The sequence below is a fragment of the Fistularia commersonii genome, chromosome 2, assembly GCF_037954325.1.
Source record: "Fistularia commersonii isolate RoL2024-O1a breed Wild chromosome 2, RoL_Fcom_v1.0, whole genome shotgun sequence".
NCBI lineage: Eukaryota > Metazoa > Chordata > Actinopteri > Syngnathiformes > Fistulariidae > Fistularia > Fistularia commersonii.
Window position 1 is genome coordinate 26,340,150 of NC_141285.1, and position 25,029 is coordinate 26,365,178.

Here is a 25,029-nt window from a genome sequence, read left to right on the forward strand (position 1 = left end):
TTACTTACAATGTTCCCCTCTGGTGTGTCCATATTGATGGATAAAACAGTTTTCTCAACAGCAGGATTAGCCACAACGGCTAACACCGTCCAGGGCTTGCAGGCCGCTCGTGGACGGAGGGTCCACCGCCGAGTGACGGGAACACGGGGATCCTCGGCTGCCTTCCCCCCCTCGAAAACAAAAACCTTCACCAGTTTTGTCAATTTTCCTTCCATAAAACTAAAAGAGTAAACCATATCAGTCGTTATGTGGGAAAGATTAGTTCCGTAGATCCGTAAAGTAGCAAGTAGTAAGTATGTTCTTCTTCGTTGACTTGCAGGATGTACATCAAGAGTCAAGGCTCATTACTGCCCCCTAGCGGTCACTCGGTGTCACTACACCCAATACTGGTTTTTGACCCCATATAAATAATTATAACGATAACAATAAAATGTTAAAAACTATCATAAAAAAAAAAAAAATAAAGATTTGTTTGTTTTTCAATAAATTAACTGCTTTGCATGTGGGCTGTAACATTAAACGAGATTGATGAGAGTCTGGGTGGAAAGGGAGGGAAATTAATTGTTTATATGGATAAAGCACGTCGCAACATTAACCGCGACCTTTGTGATACCAGAAGAAGAGTTAAAACAAATACCAACGGGGTACAAGATAAGCTTTATCGGCGTTCGTGCTCGATATATTACGGTGTTAATAGAGCTACAATAAATGCTATTTAATTTGATTTATTACTTTTATCAGGGTTGGGACTTTGAAACGCGACAAAGTGTTCTCCTAGTTGATGCTATATAAATAAATCAGTGGGATGATTCACAATAGAAGCAGCTTGCTCTGCTTATCTTGCAATAATCCAAGTAACCTCGTTCTCATACCATTGTGACATCTTTCGTGACGTTACTTCAGTTTTATCTTGCAACAGCGTTTGCATTGGTGTGACATTTGCTATTTATCGTATTTTCCAGTAAATTTACCCACTAAATTTAAACTTTTTTTTTTTTTTTTTTTTTTTTACATACATATTAACCACATCAGATTATAAGCCGCAGATATCCAAACGAGATATTTACACAAAAAGGTTTTTCAAATGTTTACTTACATACCTTACTTGATTGTTTCCAAATGGTGCCTGGATAACACGGCAGTAAAACAACTGATCAAACAAAACGGAAAAGTCATTGACGGCTTCATTCGTCCTCCTCCTGGTCATCCAAGCCTCCCACTCACCTCGGAGCGCCGCTTTAAATTCACACTGATGTCGAGTGGCTGCAAAAACATAGCTGTTGAAAAACATTTTGCATGTTGTGCAAAGTTGCATCTGTCTGGTTTTTGCACTTCCTGTTCAACCGCCCCCTGATGGCCGTTAGCAAAGAAAAATCCATAAACGCGTGGGGAAAAAAGTAGAAGATAGGGTACCTTCTGGGTACAAATGATGGCCTTAATGGCCCATTGCAGGAGAAACACGATTCTTTGTCTTCTTTTGCTTTTGGCTTTTCCCTTCAGGGGTCACCACAGCCAATCATTACATTACATTACATTTGGCAGACGCTTTTATCCAAAGCGACTTACAATAGAGGACATAGGGACTACAAATACACTTGCATATACACGATGCACAGGAAAATCAACCTCCTCCAGATCAACCTTCTGGAAATCAACCTTCTCCAGACCTCCTACCTGGCACCTCCACTTTCAGCGACCTTCTAACCTGATGTTCACCATGGTTTGGACAGGAACAGAGGAGTGCGCCTGTCCAAACCATCTCAGTTATCACTTTGTCTCGGTCATACATGTCCTGCACCCCTGTGATCCTTCTTTTCCTTTGGGCATATCTTCTTTCAGGACATCCATAAATCGTCTCTTTGGTCTTCTACCAATATACAGAGGACCCTCGCTACTTCACGGTTCGGCTTTCGCGCTTTTACTTATTCGCAGATTTTTTTTTATAATTCAGTTCTCATGATTTATTCAGTCATTCTAGTTTTTTTTGCGGTATTGAACTTTTTTTTCTGGGATAAAATAGCCTAGTCTAGCCTAAGAATAAAAAAAAAAAAAAAACAGTAAAAATACAGTAAAATTAAACTAAAATTGAATTTATAAAATGAATAAAACCTCAGATCTCCTTTGCTATACCAACACACCCAGCATCACGATCTCTCGCTCCTTCCATTGTACCCACGCCGGATCTCATACGGAAAAACATTGGCGAAGTTGATCTGCAGATCCTTTAAAAGAGCGTGGGAAGCGTAATCCAGTTAATCCATAACAGTTTGCGGGAGGTTTGTAAAGGGTTGAATGATGTTCATTGAGGGTTAATATATCCGTAAATACCATCAAAATTATCACGTCTCTACTTCATGGAAATTCGCTCCCGCAAAAATTCAGAGTCTTCTGTTCACCAGGGTGGAAAAGTCATTTTGGTCCGGGGATAAATATGGCCTGATTTGATGTCAATGGGGCCAGAAAAGTAAAATTATTACCTACAAATAACACTAAACCCAAATTTTCCTTGAAATGATAAAATCTTTCTATGCAATGAAGTGTTCCTTTAAAAACTACATGATGAACAACCTGAAATTCATTAAGAAAGTAAGTGCAATTTCAAATATGCTATTCACAGACCCAGAAGTAGCATGTTGCTAACACCGACTCAACCCCTAGCAGACACTACAGGAATTGCATTTTATTTTGGAAAAAGTAGTTCATGATTTTTATGTATTTTTTAGAATTCTAGATTTATTCCGCGGGCCGGATTGGACCTCCTGGCGGGCCGGTACCAGCCCGCGGGCCGTACGTTTGACATCCAGAAACATCTAATGCGATTGAATATATTAAATATGGCGCCCTCTGGTGGCACAAAAAGATTATTAACAAAGTCTTCTTGTCTTGGTAACTGAATTTCTCCACTTGAAGATGTTTCACCTTACTTTCGAGAGGCTTCTTCTTCAGTTCCAGTCATCTGTGGGGAGTTTCTGAATATGAGTGCCAGGTTTTTGGGCGGGTCTAGGTTATGATGGCTTGTTGTGTAAATAGAAGAGTTGATCTGCAGAAACTAAAGCTGAGAGGGTTGTGATGGGGGTGCCGTTCGTTGGAACAAATTTTCCCTGTATTTTAGTGTAAAGGAGGTCAGCAGGTAAATTATAAAAACCTTTAAATGTCATGGACTTTTCCTCTAAAACAATACATGATGAATAAATATTAAAAATGAATATTATAAAAAAAATTGATGAAATTACCTCCTAAAAATATTGTTGAGTTAGAAGAGAAAATCTTGTCACGGTTATTTAATTTAACCTTTTAAATTTTGCCCGTTTTTTTTTTTTTTTTATTGCTTTCATTTTTGTTGTTTTTTTATAGAAATAAGAAAAGATAGTTTAACAATGTCACTGGATGTTTTTTTCATCAAAAAAAAATCATTTTGTTTTCAAATTTTGAAGCAAAAAATACAAAGCGAAATTACTTTACCGGGATGAACAGTCGTAGTACAGTATTTTTAAGGTATAATAAATTAAATATGTCTTACTTTTAATGCGACCTCTGGTGCTGCATGGATTTGTTCCGCTTTATATTTGACCGTTTCATCGATGAAATTTTATCGTTCCATATTAGTCGTACCGCAGGTCCAAATGCAAATTCCTGTAATCGTCGTCTTTTTTTCACCATCTTTTCCGTTACAAGTGTCGAAGCCGATAAACTAACTGACTGTCGGATAAAATTAATTTCTTCACCTTTACCATCGGTTCCGTGAAATTTATCTTCGCAACTAATTTCTGTGCTTTTAAAAACGACACCGTATCATGAAAAAATATCACAAGTATTTTTTTTGTTTCAACTCAAAATTGTCCGGAAGCCATTATGGCTCGCGAGCCGTGGTTAGATACAGCGCCCCCTAGTGGCAGGAAAAAAAAAACATGATGGATCACTATTTGGCAGGAGGGGTAGCAAGACTTGTACACTCCTCCTACATCTCTGGGCAAACACTGCCACGACACCTGGCTTCCCCTCCCCTCTGGTGAAGGTCACAGGAAGCGACGTGTCCTTCAAAAATAAAAATAAAAAACCCGCGGGTCTTAGAATAGAAGGTCTTTATCAGCGGCGTGTTCCTGTGGGACGATTGTTGGCAGGGTCGGACGGAGGCGAGGGGGGGTTGGGAGGCGAGGGCCGACATATTGTGGATCCGGGACATCTGTCACTGGCCCGGCGTGCCACCCAACCCCGCCCTCCGCGGAAGGGAAGGGCTATTTTGGTGTTTCGTCAGGAGCTGCTAGGATACACACACACACACACACACACACACACTCACACACACACATACATACATAGGCGACGCTTTGAGCAGAGGAAGGTTTTTAATTCCAAGACATTTCATAGCAGAAACTGTCGTTCACACTCGCTCTCGCTCTCTCGCTCTCTCTCAAGTAAACTCAAGTAAAGTTCAAGTGTATTTCCCAAGTATACTTCGAGTATTCTCATACCAGAGTACTAGCTGTATACTTGAAGCGTGTCGGGTAAATCTTTGGACTGACTTAACAGACTTAACATTATAAAAATATTAAGCACATTTCGAGTATACAACTAGGTTACACGTTGGGGTTTTGTTTTTGTTTTTTGTTTTTTTTAAATTGTGTACTGCTACTACTGTGAACTGTACTAGAGGTGTACTGGTAGTTTATTTATGTACAGTACTTCTGACTCACCTATGCGTTTATGTACACGTTGCAATATACCGCAAGAATGCTTTCAGATACGTGGTTCGTATACCGGTTGCGTGACGTGGGTATATTTTATATCTGCAAAGTATTCTTGAATTAAACTTCGAGTACTCGACCGGTTACAATCCTAAGCTTTTTTTTTTTTTTTTTTTGTGAACTGCAAATATACTGTGAACTATACTACAGATGGACTTAAAAGTGTACTACTAGTTTACCAGTCATTGACTTGTAATGAGTTTTTTTTTTGTAGTACCGCAAAAAAAGTACATAAATACTGTTAGTTTACTAGTTATGTAAATAATCGTGCACATTGTTAAAGCATACTTATAAGTTTAGTGTAAAAGTACAGGTATAGTACAGTAAACAGCGGCTTTATAAGTAGTAAAGACGTACTTTACAAGTACACACAAGGGAACTTAAAAAACGTATACCGCTACTACTCGAGCAGGGTGGCAGTATTTTCAGGGAATGGAAATACAATTATATTGCAAAGTTACATGTAGTACTTCGAGTTTACAGGGTTTTGTTATACAAGTGAACTTAAAGTACAGAACCAGACGGTTATATCTTAAGCTTTACTAGCTAGCTAGCTAACAAGCTAGCTAGCTACAAAAGGTAAACTTGGAGGTACTTGCTTATGTTCAAGTACTGTGGACACAAAAGTACACTTTGAACGCCGGTGATTGTGACTAGTAATACTAGTAGAACACTTTTAGTTGATAGAACTATGAAGTACTTTTTTTTTTAAGTGAGGTGCATTTAACCCCGAGTACACGACTCGGCTACATCTAGGTTGTTTTTTTTTTGATTTGTTTTTTATCTTTTTATTTTACATATCCAAGTGAACTTCAACTGTTACTTCAAAAGTACACACTAAGTAGTATTTTCTAGGCGGAGTAGTAACTTTTGACTGCACGACTACTTTAAATCCAGTTCCGTTTTGATTGCCTTTTTTCGTGCTGCAGGTACACGGAGTACTACACTACGAGACTTATGCATGTACAGCTACTTTACAAAGATACACATCTATCCTACATTCTGGTTGTATAAAGTACACTTCTACGGTGTGTGTTATTTATTTATTTTTTCCTTTCGCCGTTTCGTCACGGAGTCGATGACATCATCGGCGTAGAAACTGACACTCCAGTCGGGCCCTGTTGCGTCGTACACTCGTCATTTTAGCGCTTTAGCTGTTAGCTTGTGTACTTTTTTGGCGTCGGCGTGATATTTAATTTCACTTTATACGAGCACCACTTGGTTTTTAGGTGTTTTTTTTTTTAGGGCAATAAAAATCCTATAAAGGGGGATTTTTTTTTTTTTTTTTTTGCTTTTCATATCAGATTTACCCAAAATGATCTCAAGGAATTTGAAATTTTGCGGGATTGCGGGATCGCTAAAATGTCAAAATATACTTGAATAACTTTTTTTTTTTCCCTTCCAGAGTTTCAATCCTTAATTTGTAAAAGATTTAATGGCGTACTCTGTCAAGTATACCGATAACACACTTGAATTTTTTTTTTTTTTTTTTTTTTTAAAGGTCATGCAGAACACGGGTATTCTTCGGCCTCACACAACAAATGTTACATCAGACGTCATAAACAAACATTCAGGAGCGGCTCGATCGGCCATGCAGTCGTTTTTTTTTCGGGGGGACTTCGGGGTCCCCCGGCCTCTGCGGGTCCGATCGGTTCTACCTTTTTTTTTTTTTTTTTTTTTTCTCCAATTTTGGCATTCATTTATCTTAAATTGCTGCATTAAAAAAAAAAAAAAAAAAAAAAAATCAAAGATCCGGAAGGCACATTTGACTCAAAACCTCCGTTACATTTAATCATTAGGACTTTGGCAGAAAACAAAAAAAAAAGAAGAAGAAAAAGAAGAAGAAGAAAGATGCAGGAAAAGGAGGAGGAGCCCCACCTTCTGTACAAACTGGATTTCAAAATAAAATACCAGGAAACCAGAGACGTGTCCTCTGGGACTCCCTGCAGCTGTGCAAATCGGATGGAGGTACTTTTGCGCGGGTGTGGTGTGTGTGTTATGTGTGTGTGTGTGTTTGGGGCTGGGCGACACAGGGAAAAAAAATCTGATGGATTCCAGCCAATCAGCTTCTCCCTAACATTCAAATAAGGACTATTGTTAATGAATTGCGAGATTCATATCGGCTATTTATTTTGGATTATTTCCGCATTCATTCGTTCACTCTTTCTGGAGACCAACGCCGAGGTTCGCCCTGGACTGGCCGATCACAGGGCCGCGGAGAAACATCCAAAATCGCTCGCTCATTCTGGATCTCCGAAAAACCTCCTGCAAGTGTTCGGACTGCGTGAGGAACCCGGAGAACCCGGAGGAACCTCACGCAGACACGTGTGAGACGGTAGCGCTAACCTCCGTTAGCTGCCACTAACCACCCCACCGGGTTGTTTACATCTGTTTTTTTTGACATTATCTTGATCACTGTTGCGTCGGCGTGATATTTAATCGGCTAACCTTCGTTAGCCGCCGCTAACCACCCCACCGGGTTGTTTACATCTATTTTTTTTTACTTTATCTTGATTACTGTCGCGTCGGCGTGATCTTAAATCAGCTAACCTTCGTTAGCCGCCGCTAACCACCCCACCGGGTTGTTTACATCTATTTTTTTTGATGTTATCTTGATTACTGTCACGTCGGCGTGATATTTAATCAGCTAACCTTCGTTAGCCGCCGCTAACCACCCCACCGGGTTGTTTACATCTATTTTTTTTGATGTTATCTTGATTACTGTTGCGTCGGCGTGATCTTTAATCGGCTAACCTTCGTTAGCCGCCGCTAACCACCCCACCGGGTTGTTTACATCTGTTTTTTTTGACTTTATCTTGATTACTGTTGCGTCGGCGTGATCTTTAATCGGCTAACCTTCGTTAGCCGCCGCTAACCACCCCACCGGGTTGTTTACATCTATTTTTTTTGACGTTATCTTGATTACTGTCGCGTCGGACGCGAACGTGTCGACGTGTCGCCCAGCCCTGGTCCCTGTCGCGCCGTCATACATGGGAAGGAGAGGGGACGGGCAGAAAAAAAAAAAAAAAAAAAAGGGACGCGGATGAAAATAGTAAATAAAATGCTTCGAGAGCGTTTCCTCCACTGTCCAAATCACGGACGACCCAACTGAGCGCGCTCAGACCGCGCCCTCCGTCCACGGGGCGTCGCTCTCGAAACCACTCGATTTACCCGTCTCCGTCTCCGAGTGTGTCGCGGCGAGACGCGCTCCACCCGTGCGCGGGTCCACGTGCGCGGGTTCCGGACCAAAAAAATGCCGAGCTCTTAAAAACAAAGTGCATAGCTGTTGTTGTTGTTTTTTTTTTTCTTCTCCCGTCCGTTTTTTTTTTTTTTTCTTCCATTTACGCTGCGTAGAAAAGTATACAAAACTCCAAAATATGACGTCCTATCCTTGAAAGTGTTATGTTCACACCTTGCATACATTTGCTCTTAAAACAGGCTGTACATTTTTTTTTAAAAATATATAAAATAGTGTACTCTCACCCACCCCCCCTAACAGGACGACTCTAGCATCGGCTCGCACGCCTCACTGTTTTCGTTCTGCTCTTTCAAGTTCTCCTCCTTGGATTCGTACTTGGCGGCGGCGAGAGTCCGCGTGGCGTCCTGGGCTTTGACGTTGAACACGTCCCACCTCTCGGGGATCACGCCGCGGCTGAAGAGCAGCGACGCCAGGTAGGAGAAAAGCAAGATGGCCACCAGGGCGGAGAGCATGCAGATGGTTCGGATGGGCGAGTGCTGCACGTAGGCGCCGTTCACCAGCGTGCAGCCCGGGAAGCGGATGATCGGCGGGATGCCGAGCAGCGGCTCGCCGCAGAGCACGCGCAGGAGCATCCCCGTCAGGCATCCCAGCACGGCGCCGTAACCGTTGGAGACGCTGAAGAAAAGCACGCAGACGAGCTGCGGCAGCATGAGGGTGTAGGTGAGGTCGGAGCGCAGCATCCAGATCATCAGCACGCTGTTGTCCAGGAAGGTGAGCGACGTGCCGGCCAGGCCCACCACCACCACCGAGCCCCGGATGACCCACTCGATCTCCTGCTCCGACGCCTGCGACGCAAACAGAGAAAACGGCGTCGGAAAACGGGAGGGAAGGAGCGGGAGGGATCTTGTGGCCACGAGTTAAGGAAATCGTGGGAACAGGTTACGAAGCAGGTCGTTGGTGACGTGTTTCGCCCCATCTGGGAGGGATTTTCAGAGGAGGTAAAGGGGGTTGATACTTTGGGGGGGGCTCCACACACACACACACACACACACACACACACACACACACACACACGCATGTACACACACACGCACACACACACGGACACACACAACACCACCAAGAGGTCCAGACGAATGAGCATTGTTCACTTAGTTGTGTTTTCTGTCATCGAAACAACCCCATCTGACAGCTAGCAGCACCGCTAGAGCACATTACGCTACGTGCACGCATGTGCGTGCACACACACACACACACACACACACTAGCACACACACACACAAAGCCCTGAGGGACCAGACAACTAGAAATGGTTCACTTCCAGGCCGAGTGTCATGTTTTCCGACGTAGAAACCGACAGCTAGCGGAGCTTCCCCTCCGTGCACTAGCATGACTTGCCATGCACGTGCAGGCACCCGCTCACACACACACACACACACACACACACACACACACACACACAAGCCCTAGATGACCTGACGATCGGACAAAGTTCACGTGCGGGTCATTATTTATCAGACGTCGAATCGTGATCAAACAGCTAGCTGCGCCGCGCCGAGCATCCCCTCTGTGCACGAGCGCATCCTCCCACGTGCACACACACGTGCACACACACGTGCACACACAGACAGAGAAACAGACAGACAGTCCCTGGGGGACCTCACGACCGAGTTCACTTCCAGGCCAAGTCTTTTTGTCCGATGTCAAATCAACATGATGTGACAGCTAGCAGCGCCGCGGCGTAGCGTAGCGTAGCGTAGCGTAGCGCTGCTGCAAACCCTTGGACTTGAGGACAACCATGACTTGACGCCCTCTCCTCCCCCACCGCTTCATTCAGCGCCGACAGGAAGTTATCGTCTCTCGTTCTTCCTGGTGAGAGATGCTATCAAACCCAAACAAACACCGCGCTAAGATAACTCTTTCATTCCCCGCCTGATAATTGAAATAAACACCAGCGGGGGGGGGTTTCAAAGGCGTCACGTGTCCTCAAGAAGGGTGTTTTCGCGTTCCGCGCGACCCTGAAGAAGGCCGTCGGAGAACCGGCCAATCAGAGAGGGACCCTGAACGGTAAACGCAAAAAAAAAAAACAAAACAGGAAGTAGCTGAAAATGAGCTGGAAGTAACCAAATAGCGCTTCTGGACCGCCTCACCTGAGTCCTCAGGATGTTCCTGTAGATGTTGGAGGTGAAGATGGAGGCGGCCGACAGCAGGGCGGAGTCGGTGGACGACATGACGGCGGCCGCCACGGCGCCGATGCCGATGATGGAGATGTAGGTGGGGGTGAGATGCTGCAGCACGATGGGCAGGACCAGACCCGCCTGGTTGCGGTCGTACGGCGACGGCGAGCCGTAAGACGTCAAGTTCCAGTCTGGCGAAGTCGGCGAAATAAAAATTAAGAATATTTTCCTCTCAAAATTGGACTTAAACTCACCAATTTAATGTAAAGGACTGTCTCGGAAAATTAGAGTATTGTGATGAAGTTCTTTATCTTCTGTAATGCAATTAAAAAAAAAAAATTACCTTTTGATGATATTGTAATATTTTGAGATAGGACAAAAGGAAAAAAAAATTAGAATTTAAATATTTCAATTTTTGGGGGATTTTATTTCAATTTTAAAATGATCATAAACAGGACTGTCTCAGAAAATTAGAATATTGTGATAAAGTTCTTTATCTTCTGTAATGCAATTAAAAAAATAAAAAATTACCTTTTGATGATATTGTAATATTTTGAGATAGGACAAAAGGAGAAAAAATTGCAATTTAAATATTTCAATTTTTGGGGGATTTTATTTCAATTTTAAAATGATCATAAACAGAACTGTCTCAGAAAATTAGAATATTGTGATAAAGTTCTTTATCTTCTGTAATGCAATTAAAAAAAAAAAAAAAATTACCTTTTGATGGTATTGTAATATTTTGAGATAGGACAAAAGGAGAAAAAATTGCAATTTAAATATTTCAATTTTTTGGGGATTTTATTTCAATTTTAAAAGGATCATAAACAGAACTGTCTCAGAAAATTAGAATATTGTGATAAAGTTCTTTATCTTCTGTAATGCAATAAAAAAAAAAAAAAAAAACTTTTGATGATATTGTAATATTTTGAGATAGGACAAAAGGAAAAAAAAATTGCAATTTAAATATTTCAATTTTTTTGGGATTTTATTTCAATTTTAAAATGATCATAAACAGGACTGTCTCAGAAAATTAGAATATTGTGATAAAGTTCTTTATCTTCTGTAATCCAATTAAAAAAAACAAAAATTACCTTTTGATGATATTGTAATATTTTGAGATAGGACAAAAGGAAAAAAAATTGCAATTTAAATATTTCAATTTTTTGGGATTTTATTTCAATTTTTGAAATGATCATATACAGAACTGTCTCAGAAAATTAGAATATTGTGATAACGTTCTTTATCTTATGTAATGCAATTAAAAAAAAACAAAAATTACCTTTTGATGGTATTGTAATATTTTGAGATAGGATTTTTGAGTTTTCTTAAGATGTAAAGGCATGCATTGAGCATAAACTACATTCCAAAAAAGGAAAACTTCAAGTAAACAAAAGGAAAAAAAAAATGCAATTTAAATATTTCAATTTTTTGGGATTTTATTTCAATTTTAAAATGATCATAAACAGGACTGTCTCAGAAAATTAGAATATTGTGATAAAGTTCTTTATCTTCTGTAATGCAATTAAAAAAATAAAAAATTACCTTTTGATGATATTGTAATATTTTGAGATAGGACAAAAGGAGAAAAAATTGCAATTTAAATATTTCAATTTTTGGGGGATTTTATTTCAATTTTAAAATGATCATAAACAGGACTGTCTCAGAAAATTAGAATATTGTGATAAAGTTCTTTATCTTCTGTAATGCAATTAAAAAAATAAAAAATTACCTTTTGATGATATTGTAATATTTTGAGATAGGACAAAAGGAGAAAAAATTGCAATTTAAATATTTCAATTTTGGGGGATTTTATTTCAATTTTAAAATGATCATATACAGGACTGTCTCGGAAAATTAGAATATTGTGATAACGTTCTTTATCTTCTTTAATGCAATTAAAAAAACTAAAATTTCAAACATTCTGGATTCATTACAAATCAACCGAAATATTGCAAACCTTTCATCATTTTAATATTACTCATTATGGCTTATATCTTAAGAAAACTGAAAAATCCTATTTCAAAATATTAGAATATCATGAAAAATTATTTTTTGTTTTTTTTAATTGCATTACAGAAGATAAAGAACTTTATCACAATATTCTAATTTTCTGAGACGGTCCTGTAAGCGGATTATTCACCTGATTTTTTAACCTTATCTAATTTGTCTAATTTAATTTCTCTTACCTTATTTTTCTTATCTCATTTTACTTTCCCTTCTCTTACCTTCCCTAATTTATCTTATTTGATTTTATTTTTCTTATTTCATTTAATCTCACGCTCTCATTTTACCTGATTTATCTTCTTACTTTCTCATTTAATTTATCTTGCTTTCCCTTTTCTTATATATCTCATCTTATTTTTCTCACTTATCTTATTTTCCTGGATTTTTTCTTACATTTATCTCATCTTTTATTTCCTTATTTATCTTAGTTCATTTTATCTTACTCTCATATTTATCTTGTTTTTTTAATCGAATCATGCTTGATCTTATTTATCTTTTATTTTCCTTATCTTATCTTATCATATCCTTTTTCAACCTAACTTTAAGAATAAGAATAAGAATAAGAATAAGAATAAGAATAAGAATAAGAATAAGAATAAGAATAAGAATAAGAATAAGAATAACTTTATTTATCCTGAAGGAAATTGTTGTGCCAGTTTCAAGTAAAACATAACAATAATAAATAAAAGTAGGAAATTGTATAAACAGAATTGTATAACAGAATAAGAAATATAAACAAAACTTTAAAGTGTCAAAGTAACAAGTCAAGGCTATAAAGTGTCTTAAGGTCTTGAGTACAAAAGATATTAAATATTACCACTTCAAATTGAGTATACCTATTTTTTTTCCCTATTATTTTGAAAATTATTTTGAAACAAATGTCAAACTTCTAAAATTTCCATTTTCTTCCCTTTAATCCAAAATAAAACCAAAATCAGGAAATCATAAATCAGTAAAATTAAATGCACAAACGTTCCCATTGTTTTCTTTCGCCGCGACCAAAACAGGAAATGGACTTCACAGCATCTCCGAAATTGCGTGTCGAATCGACTCCCGTTTTTTTTTTTTTTTTTTTTAAATTACAGCAAGATGTGACGCTAACTAAGACCATAAGCGAGGCTAACGTTAGCATGAAATCCATCATCTCCCCTAAGTTAGCCGAGGATTTGCTTAAAAAAAAAAAAAAAAACGCCGCAAAGATATCGTGAATATCGGGGGACCCCGGCGTTCGATGTCAACTGAGCGTAAAACAAAAAAAAAAAAAATCACGTTTTAAAAATGGAAGAAGCCCACCTGTCGACGCCGCCACCGCCCCCAGCAGGATGGGCGGGATCCCCAGCGTGGGCACGATGAACGCGGCGGTGAAGCAGGTGATCTTGGCGGTGGCCGAAGACGAGGCCGACAGCGTCCTCTGGTGGAAGTTCTGGAGCCCCAGGTTCCCCAGACCCTTTGGGAGAGCGGGATATTTTAGCATTTAGCTACGAATCAGACGGTTCCTCAAATCCGCGGCGCTAAACGGAGTCGGCGTTCTGGTCCGACAGACATGGGAGTGTTTGCGGATTATGGAAATACCTCTCACAATGAGGTAAGTGTTCTTGGGTGACCTCATAATCGCAGGGAGGGAGGAGGGGGCGGGTTATTTTTGGGGTCTAAACAAGCACTTAGCTCCGCGACCTGAATTACGTCGAGAACCAGGAGCCGAGACCCGCTCTGATGCCAGCTAATGCTCGCAAACATCTGGATCCCCCCCTCCCCCGGGGACGTGGCACCAAAGCGAACGTGTCCATGAAGGGCTTCTATTGGTTTGAAGGTCAAACGGAATTTGGAGTTCCGTATCGTGGGGTTAAATCATCTAAAAATAAGACGCAGCTGCGGCGTTTCATGGCGAGAACGTCGAGCCGGAGGACCCCCGACGTTTCAGGCGAGAAACTCGGAAAGTCCCACAAACTCCGAGTCGCTTTCAGTTGCCGCTGTGTCCGTTTGTTCATTGGAAACAAAGAACTAATCAACAATGAAGGGGTTAAATTGATGGTTAAGGTTCTAGGATGTGAGAACGGTATGTTCCTGTTGCCGCGACCACGTCTTTCAGTTTGCCCGTTTCAGTACTTAAACCGAGTCGGAAACCACATGCAGGCTACCTGAAGGGTGGGCGATTCCAGCTGTCACTTCAGTAAAAGGCCCGGTTGGTTTCATTCAAGCCTACGTACGATTTGGAGTCGTCAATACTTTTGGACTTTTGGGAGGAGAACCCGCAGAGAGAACATGGGAGAACCCACATGGCCAGAACTAAAGTCATACCCGTAAGCTTCTTGTTGTCCGGCTGCGGTACTCACTCCTTCTAGATCCTTCAGAAGCACAACGGAGTTCCAACGGTTCAATAATTCCAGGACTCAATGTCCTTGTGCCTTGTGATACAAATGGCAAAGAATGGGAACACGTCGGAGTCCTCAAAGTAACACCGAGTACCGGAACCCTTAATGCAAACCTCCACCTCCTTAATGGACCTTCAGTGAACAATAACTTGAGGAACAAAGAACCTTGGGAACTCCGATAAGACCCCGTCGTACTCCCTCTTGTTGATACGCGACCTCGAGTTGCGTGCTCGGAAACCTCCGGAGCCTTCTGCTCGCCGGCTCGTCCGACGGGTCAACGCACCAGCAGCAAAAAGTTGTCGATCCACCTCCAGACGCGGTCCGTCTCCAGAGAGCCCACCCAGGGGGGCTGGAAGGTGTAGTTGTAGGCCGTCTCGGTGATGTCCACCACCGCTGGGCTCATCATGGCGAAGGGAACGCACAACCACTGCGATGACACACACACAGGAAGTCACTGATTTCCGTCTCCGACAAAGTTCTCGTCGCTTCTGTTGTGATGGAGGCTGATCGGGACGCGTTAAAGGTCACACTCCGGTTCTCGCTACTGGAGTGTTTTGGGCTGGAAATAAACCCCAAAAAAAAAAAAAAAAAACCGCTGAGTCACTGTCGCGGCGCTAAAAGACGAGACGCTCGGGGATGCAGTAACCGGGCCAGGCGGAAGCTAAAAATAGCCGGTTAGCCTACAACGGGGGACGGCGGGGACGCAAAGAAGCCCCGGATTTGCAAAGCGAGGCATCATTAACTCACCAAGCTGATGAAGATGAGGATGAGCTGGATGATGTCGGTGTAGGCTACCGAGTACAGCCCTCCCAGCAGGGTGTAGGTGATGGCCACGGCCGCCGAGATCCAGATGCTGACGGTGTAGGACAGATCCAAGATGACGCTCATGGTGACGCCTGTTGACACAGGGGAAGTTAGCTACATCGCTAACGCTTCTTCTTTCAACTGCTCCCTTTTAGGTGCCCTCATAGCGAATCAACTTCCTCCATTAGCCCTACTCTCTGCATCCTCCTCTCTCACACCATCTAGCTTCATATCCTCTTTCACGGCAAGCAGAAGCCGCCTGGTCTGGTCTTCCTCTAGATCTCCAGCCTGGCTACGGTAACCTCAGCATCCTTCCACCCAGATCTTCACCATCCCTCTTGTGTCCGTGTCCAAATCAGCTGAGTCAGACTTTATCTTGGGAACATCTAACATGCTCCCTCACCTCCACTCCACACCCTCTGTTGCCCTGGACTGTTGACCCTGAGCACTTAAAGTCCTCCGCCTTCTTTATCGCTACTGCAATATCGCTAATGCTGATGTACTTGGATATTATGATATGTGTATCCAAAGACTACGGCTAAAAGAAATGATATACATACCCAAAGGCTAATGCTAACACAAAGATACCTATAATTTGATATACATATCCTAAGGTTGATGGTAGCAGATATAAATATGAAGATATGCTTAAAATGGCATATGTTTCCAAATGCTATTGCTAACTGATAGCAATATTAAGATACCATTAAAATACAGATACAATCCAGAGGCTCAAGCTCATGCATATTAAGATGAAGATACCTCTAAAATGATATATGTATCCAAATGCTAATGCTAACTTGTGTTAATATGAAGATACCTATAAAATGTTGTACATACCCAGAGGTTAATGCTAACACATGAATATAAAGATACCCATCATATGATATACATATCCAAAGGCTCAGGCTAAGGTGTATTATTATGAAGATACCTCATAATTTTATATTTTATATAAAATTATATAAATTTTATAATTTATATAATTTTAATTATTAAAATTATATAAATTATATAAATTATTAAAATTATATAATATATTATATAATTTATAATTTTATTATTAAAAATAATAAAAATATTTTATATAAATAATTTGATATTTTATATAAAATTATATTTTATAATTTTATGAAGATGAAATTATATATGTACCCGTATGCTAATGCTAAGTTATTTTAATATGGAGCTACATATCCAAAGCTTTAGGCCAACAAAAACTAATATGAAGATACACTGAAAATTACTGACGTAGCCAAAAGCTAACGCTAACATTCATTTATATGAACATACCCATAAAATGGTGTTGCCATCAAAAGGCTTATCAAATGCTTTGATGTTTTTAAATCATGCTAATCACCTCTTGAACCCACGTGAACGGATCTTAAAGCAGGATACAGTCGTTTTTGTCGTGTTTAATCTATTTTGGCTCGATTTCACAGTAAACATATAGAGCTAGCGCCGTATCGGTAACCCCACTGTTAACAATAAGACATGCCTGATTACTCACCTTTTCTCCACAAACACACACACACACACACACACACACACACACACAAAAATCCTTAACTAAACCCTTAATCCCTGCTTTCTTTGGACAGACACACAATAACAAACTCTTGTTTCAGGTAATTACAATGTTTGATTTGGCGGGAAAGCGCAAGAGGAAACGTGGAACCCGGCTGGTGATTTGTGGACGGGTCGAGTTGGATTTCGGTCACCTGATACCTCCAGCGCGGGTGGGTCGGTGTTTTCTTTGAGCGCGCTCACAGCGGCCGCCGTCGCCTTGGAAAAACAAAATCACCGCAGGAAAATACACTGCGGGTCCAAAGAAATCTGCTGACCGGTGATTCGGAGCGCCGAAACGGGGGCGACTGTTTGGGGGAAATGGACTGGGCGTGACGTCAAACGCACGCGAAGCTTCCAATTTGGCGATCTTTTTCACCAGATTTGAACAATCTGAGGCCGTCGCGGTCGAAACTCGACGTGTCGAGGCAGCAGTGGCCTCAAGTAACCCCTGTCGGGTGCGTATCGCGGTCAGTGAAGTACACTGTATTTGTTTATCATCTGTACCGCTTAGCTTAGCTTAGCAAACATGAGGCGGGGTAGCCAATCAGAGCTGTCTCAGGGTGGCTCACCTGTCAATCACAGGGTGAGCTGTCAATCATCCAAACATTGACCAATAATTTGCAGTGCTCAAGGGAACCTCTAAACCTCATGCAAACCGCTACTCTTGCTAACAGGTTAGCCGTTGGTCTGGAACCAATCCCCTGTGAAGGTTGAGGCAGGAGGCGGGGCTTAACCCTCATCGTTTCAGCTGTCAATCACAGAGCAGCCTATGGACAATTACGAATCTTCAGTGGACCCTCTAGCTGTTTTTGGACATTGGGGAGGAAGATGGAGAACTCGGGCAGGAGAACATGGAGAGGAACTCACAGATTGCGCACAAACTAGTCATTTCTCACTTCTATGTAGTTCCGATTAATTGCAATTAATCACAGATTAATCGGGTGCGATTAACCCTGGTGCTAACTCGCCCTTTGTTTCGGTCATCTCTCCACACAATAGGAAGCAGACAGAGATGGTCTGCAATGCTAATTGTCCCTATAAGGTGATGCTAATGCTAGTAGCTCACCTTATCCCCATTCTGTGAATTCTAGCAAGTAGGTATCAGATACATTAGCATCTCTGTGACGCCCCGGATGCTATTTATATCCCCTGCGACTCTGGCGCTGGAATAGTCACGGTGGTGTTTGTCATACAGTGAAGGTTGTTTCATTTTTGTGACGCAAGCTAGCTTTTTGCCAGCTGCGGGTGGGGAGTCGGGGTTTCGAACAACGAACCCCATTGTCCGACGTGGGTTCCCCCCGGGGGCAGAAATGTGTTAAAAACCCAGCTCCTTGTGAAGATAAGGGCCTTCGGAGGCGGTTTTCTTTGGCGTTCTCAGGCGCATATTTGGGTTTCCCGACGAAACTCATTCACACTACATTGATCTAATCCCACAGAACAGACGCGAGGGGGGATTAGCCAACACGGTATTCACATAATACTAATAGCCGGGCAGCTAATGTCGCTAACATTACATGGCGGTGAAAGCTTCTGAATGATAAAAATCCACAAGTCCAATGGCTGAAAGTCGAATATGCGCATTAGCGGGTGGCTAACGGGGGGGGTTACGGCAGCATAACCAACTGTGAGTGAAAACTGGGGATTTAAGCTTTTTAAGATTTCATTTACTCATATAAAACCAGAACTTGACTATATATTGAGAACGTTTTCGCATTTACATAAACAAACTTCATTCGTTAATGTGGACTCTGAGCACATTGTTTGCATTCTTAAGCCGTGTCCGATTGTAAACGACACCGACATTAACGCTACGTATTCCAGCATTCACCTGCTCCGGCTCAGACGCGCACAACCCTGCCGCCGGGGTTATTAACCTTTGACCTTTGCCCTACATCCGCTCTTCATATCCAACCGACAGGCTATTAGTGGATTGTTCCTCTTCTCATTGACTTCCCATGTCTGAGCCGCAATGAATGCCGCGATGCTAATCTCCCCCCTGCAGCTGCCCCACGCTAACGGCCCCCCGACAATGCGACGGCTAAAATTAGATGCGCAATCTGATTGTGCGTTGGCACTGACACCCCTGCCCGCACGGCAACCACCCCCATAGTTGCACGGTGACGCCTCGCAGCGAATTGTACAGTAGCTTCCGATTATTGGCGCGAGCAAAGTGCAAACTGTTAACTCTTGCCCGCCTTTTGTTTCCCGCTGGATATTCAGCCCTGACGGTGTGTGAAATAAAAAAAAAAAAAAAACACAGGTGTTGACAAACACAAGTGTGTGTAGCGGAAGATGCTAGTGGAGGATGCTAATGAAGGATGTTAGCGGATCCCGGTTGTCTGGGTTAGGGTTAGGGTTAGGGTTAGGGACACAAATAAGGGTCGAGGAGTGCTGTTTGATCCCACAAAACGGACGTAAGTGCGATTAGCCAACACGGTATTTACATAATGCTACTAGCCATGCAGGTAATGTTGCTAACATTACATGGTGGATGTTAGCGGATCCTAGTTGTCTGCAGCTGGGACACAAATAAGGGTCGACGAGTGCTGTTTGATCCCACAAAACAAGTGCCGTTTGGAATTAGCCGACACGGTATACACATCATGCTAATAGCCATGCAGGTAATGTTGCTAACATTACATGGTAGATATTAGCGGATCCTAGTTGTCTGCAGCCGGGACACAAATAAGGGTCGACGAGTGCTGTTTGATCCCACAAAACGGACGTGAGTGGGATTAGCCGACACAGTATTTACATAATGCTAATAACCATGCAGCTAATGTTGCTAACAATACATGGTGAATGTAAGCGGATCCCAGTTGCCTGGAGCCGGGACACAAATACGAGTCAACAAGTACTGTCTGATCCCACAAAACAAGTGCCGTTTGCAATTAGCCAACACGGTATACACATCATGCTAATAGCCATGCAGCTAATGTTGCTAACATTACATGGTGGATGTTAGCGGATCCTAGTTGTCTGCAGCCGGGAAATCAACACGGATGAATGAATGAAACCAGTGCGCTACGATATCAAAATGAAGCAATCTTATTTCAACAAGTGTTGTGCAACTATTCTGCAGTACTCGTCATTTGCTTCACTTCCTGTTTGTGCAACCGCCATTGGTTCCAGGAGCGAGGGGGCGGGGTCTGCGTGACCCGAGCCGCTCCCCCGCCCTTCGCCGAGGTCGCCTACGATTCCTGACTGTCCAATTAGAGCCGGTTTGCGTTTCACTGAGCGCCTCGGCGGAAAAAAACGGGGAGGGGGGACTCGGCAGCTGCTCGATGCCGGGGCTCGGGAGGCGTCAAGTGCATCACACACACACACACACACACACACACACACAGAAAAAGACATTCTTACCTAATCCTATAAGTGTTCCAGTCACCCACATAATCTCTGATATGAGCGACGCCAGCGACAGGGCGGCCGTCGGTACTTTTCCATATTTGATCTGGAAGGGATCCATCATGGTCACGTACTTATTGTTCCTCATCGGCTCGGCGAAGAACAGGCCACCTTGATGACGATGGGAGGGGAAAAGAAGAAATAGATGAGTCGGGGCTCGCGGGTATTTATGGTCAAATCACGCGCTTTCTTATTCGCACAGAGAAGTCAAGCGCTAACTTTGAAACCAAAATAAAAATTCCCAAAAATAAAGCGTCCTTCATGTCGGCGAGGAGACGTCGGACGGGAGGGTTTGATCGGCAAATCACGCGACGAGACCTTTTTTTTTTTACTTCCACGCCTTCCGGTCCGAACACTGAAAACATCCGTTATAAATATCTAAATTAGCAATTAGCGCTTGTGTTGCTTTTGGGGAAGATTTCACATTCATAAAAATTTAAATGGACTTACAGCAAATGGATCAATACCAGTAAGAACGAAATTTATTTTGGAAAAATGTGAGTGTTTTAGTTATGCTCTTTATATGCCTTTTTAAATTTTTTTAATTAAAAAAAAAAAAAAAAAAAAAAAAAAAAAATTCACACAGAATTTCTTCTCTGGACATCAAAATAAAAAATATTTTAAACAAGTTTGCACCTCCTAGAGCAACATTTTGAAAGTATGAATAAGATACACCCGAGTAAAAAAAAAAAAAAAATTTCACCAGAGACCCCTGAATTGTCAAGACGTGTGACTGGCTGCATGTCAATATGTGGCCCTGTGATTGGTCCAGGGCGAAGCCTTCCTCCAGCCAATGACAGCTGAGATAGCATTGACCTTGACAGCAGGATGAGTGGTATAGATAATGAATGAATGATCTGAATATCTTATTTCTTTCTTCAACCAGAAGGAAATTTCATTTCTGGATAAATTCGGGTCATTTCCTGCATGGAGTCGGACCGTAAGAGGATAAATCCTCACCCTCCCATGTGATTTTTCACGCGGGGAAGGAATGCCGCGTTTGTTCCCGGCTAATCCCCCACGCGTGCCCACGTTCCCCTCCAGCGCTCCAGCCGGGATCTCCGCATGAATCCTTCTCCACGGTGGAAAGACCTACTTCGGGTGCTTGCGCTGCTTTACGCCTTCCTTCTAGCCAATCCTACACTACGTTTGTGACGTAACGTTAAATACCCATGCGTTTATTTCGTTGTTTATTATCTACGCAGGGTGGGGCTCCCCCTGGACCAATCACAGGGCCGTATATGGAGACGTACAACCATCCACATGTCGTACGGACGTGATCACTTGGTGGCTATGCTAGGCGCTAACTAGATTTGTTCTTTCACTTGGCGGCTATGCTAGGTGCTAACAGCGTTTTCTCTGTCACACGCTCACTTGACGACTATGCTAGGCGCAACAGGATTCGCTCTCTCGCTCACTCACTTAGCGGCTATGCTAGCTGCTAACAGGATTCACTCTCTCACTCACTCACTCACTCACTCGCAGGCTATGCTAGCTGCTAAGAGGATTCGCTCTCTCATTCGCCCACTCAGGGACAATACTAGGCGCAAACAGGATTTGGTCTCTCACTCTCACACTTGGTGGCTATGCTAGGCGCTAACAGGATTCACTCTCTCACTCTCTTACTCACTCGGCGGCTATCCAAGGTGCTAACAGGAGTTACTCTCTCACTCACTTACTCACTTGGGGACTATGCTAGGCGCTAACAGGATTTGTTTTCTCGCTCACTTACTTGGCGGCTATGCTAGGGGCTAACAGGATTCTCTTTCTCACTCACTTGGTTGCTCACTTGCAAGCTATGCTAGACGCTAAGAGTAATCGCTCTCTCACACACTCACTCAATGGCTACGCTAGGCGCTAACAGGATTCGCTCTCCCACTCACTCACTCAGGGGCTATGCTAGATGCTAACAGGATTTGGTCTCTCACTCTCTCACTTGGTGGCTATGCTAGACGCTAACAGGATTTGTTCTCTCACTCACTCACTCAGGGGCTATGCTAGATGCTAACAGGATTTGGTCTCTCACTCGCTCACTTGGCGGCTATTGCTAGGCGCTAACAGGATTCTCTCTCTCACTCACTTAGCTGCTCACCTGACAGCTATGCTAGGCTCTAAGAGTATTCACTCTCTCACACACTCATGCAATGGCTACGCTAGGCGCTAACAGGATTCGCTCTCTCACTCACTCATTTAGTCACTCACTTGACAGCTATGCTAGGCGCTAAGAGTATTCGCTCTCTCACACACTCTCTCAATGGCTACGCTAGGCGCTAACAGGATTCGCTCACTCACTCACTCACTCACTCACACATTCAGCAGCTATGCTAGATGCTAACAGGATTCAGTCTCTCACTCACTCGGTGGCTATGCTAGGCGCTAACAGTACTGTCGGGAGACCTCTGCGACTTTTCATTTCCCGCCATCTTTTTTTTTTTTTTTAAAAAACAGTAGCTACAGGCTATCTGGCTCCCCGATACGAGCGTAAAAAAACGTGGATCATTAACAGACGTGCACCTTGATCTGGAGGCGCGCATGTAAAAAAAAAAAAGGGTCAAGTTTATTGAGACGACAACGAGCTTTAGCTCGCGGTGGCGGCAGCATTTTCAGCGGTGAGTCGCCTGGAAGCAGGACGGCTGAGCTCAGCTTGCAGACGTTGGCAGGCAAACATGTGGTCGTAGACAGGAAGTCACCATTTACAGCTGGCAGGGAAGGGGTGGGGGGTTGTCGGTTAAAACGCCGCAAGGTGAACAATAGACAATGGTAACCGAGCCCATGAGAAGGTGATGGTTAGCGCAGGTAATCGTCCTGAGTCAGAACAATGGCTCTTTGGTGTGTGTGTGTGTGTGTGTGTGTGTGTGTGTGTGTGCGCCCACCTCGCGACCGATAATCCCGCGCACCTTGAACGAACCTGGGAAATGTGGCGACTCTCGGTCGCGAGATGCGTTCGCAATGAGTCACACACACACACTTGTTATCGCAAATCTTGAGAGAAAAAAGAAAAGAGGCAAATGGGTCGGTCGTCATGGAGATACGTGTGTCGTTCTACTGAGCGAACACCCACTGGCGGCGGGCCAGCGGGGGGGCAAGCACGTTCTCGAGTTCCTGTACGTATCGCTTGTCCAACTAGCCGTAATGCTAGGTGTTAAATCATCCTCCACCCACGCAGGTGTGATGCAGAAGATGCGTGGTCTTCAGCCAGAACCTCACAAGCGTACGTTTCGCTCGTGGGGACAGATGCTAGCCAAATTTAGTGACTAACAGTCACTCGGTGTGATGGCTGGGGGTCCTGAAGGGGGTCTGGGGAGATGCTAAAGCTAGCGACAAAGTCAAAAGGGACAGAGGGGACGTGCAAATCTGACTGGGAGGTGATGCTAGGTGCTAAGCTAGCTGCAGGGAAGCCCCCACTGAAGACCAGGTAGGAACAGGGATACGCGCTCGTAGATGGGGAAGGCAACATTTGACTTCGACAAATTGGTCAATAACCTCCAAGGTTAGCTAGAGAGCTAGCAGAACTTAGCTCATTTTATTTCCCTCCCAGAACATGGCAGACGTCAGACGATAGATTTCCAACGCCGCCTCTCCTACTTTCCGCTCAACTATAGCGGTCTCCGGTGGTGTGGCTGAATGCTAGCCACATTTAGCGACTAACAGTCGCTTGGGTTGGTAGCCAGACGTCCTGAAGGAGACACTAAAGCTAGCAACGAAATCAAAGGGAGGGAATGTGCTAAGCTAGTAGCAGGGAAGCGCTCACTGAAGACCAGCTAACAACAGGCATACACGCTCGCAGATGGGGAAGGGCGTCGATTTTCCAGGACGATTTGTCAATTACCTTGAGGTAAGCTAGCTAGCTAGCAGAACTTAGCTCCTTTTTACCCTTCCCAGAACATAGAGGACAAAAGATCACCGATATCAAACACTGCATCTCCTACTTTCAACCATATCGGTCTCACCTTGTGGGCCCAAATGCTAGCGACACCTAGCATCTGACAGTCACTGGTTTTGGTCTCTGGAAGACCTGAAGGGGATCTGAGGGGACGCTATAGCTAGCAATGAAGTCAAATTGCAGAGAGGGCGATGCACTCATCTGACTGGACAGTGGTGCTAGGTGGTGCATAGCGCTAAGCTAGCAGCAGGGTAACAACAGGAATGAACGCCTGCAGACGGCTAAGCGTACTAATTTTAAAGGACATTTGACTTGGACAGATTGGTCAATTACCTTCAAGGTTGGCTTGCTAGCAGAACTAAGCTCCTTTGTTTCCCCTCCCAGAAGATGAAGAACGTAAGATCACCGATCAACACCGCACAACCGTATCGATCTCTCTAATCGTACATTTCACTCATGGAGCCGAACGCTAGCGACATTTAGCATCTGACAGTCGTTCATTTTGACATCCTGAAGGAGGTCTGGGGAGATGCTAAAGCTAGTGACATGCTTATCTGGTCGGTTGGTGATGCTAAGCTAGCAGCAGGGAAGCGCCCGTGCTTGCAGGGTGTTGAATTTCAATTACATTTGACTTTGACAAATTGGTCAATTACCTTCATTGTTAGCTATCTAGCTTAACTAAGCTCCTTTGTTTTTCCCCTCCAAGAAGATGACGAACGTAAAATCACTGATCTCCTACTTTCCGCACAACCATATCGGCCTTTTCCTCACCTAACGGAACGCCGAGGTGGGCGGATCCAGAGGATGCTGCCTCCAAAAAGAGAAAGGACAGGGGCCACTTGGCAGCAGATGCTGCCGGGAGTGG

General features: G+C 43.2%; 1 protein-coding gene across 1 annotated transcript in view; it reads right to left on the minus strand.

Moving 5' to 3' along the window:
- Positions 1-4,327: 4,327 nt before the first annotated feature.
- The window catches only part of LOC147236874 (high-affinity choline transporter 1-like), a 23,174-nt gene continuing 2,472 nt past the window's right edge, over positions 4,328-25,029 (minus strand). The window contains exons 3-8 of the mRNA XM_086175080.1: positions 20,237-20,392; positions 15,248-15,396; positions 14,784-14,927; positions 13,422-13,575; positions 10,095-10,312; positions 4,328-8,789 (exon numbers count right to left, since the gene is read on the minus strand). Coding sequence (XP_086031206.1) covers positions 8,238-8,789; positions 10,095-10,312; positions 13,422-13,575; positions 14,784-14,927; positions 15,248-15,396; positions 20,237-20,392 — 1,373 coding nt within the window. The 3' untranslated portion in view covers positions 4,328-8,237. The remainder of the gene's footprint in view (positions 8,790-10,094; positions 10,313-13,421; positions 13,576-14,783; positions 14,928-15,247; positions 15,397-20,236; positions 20,393-25,029) is intronic.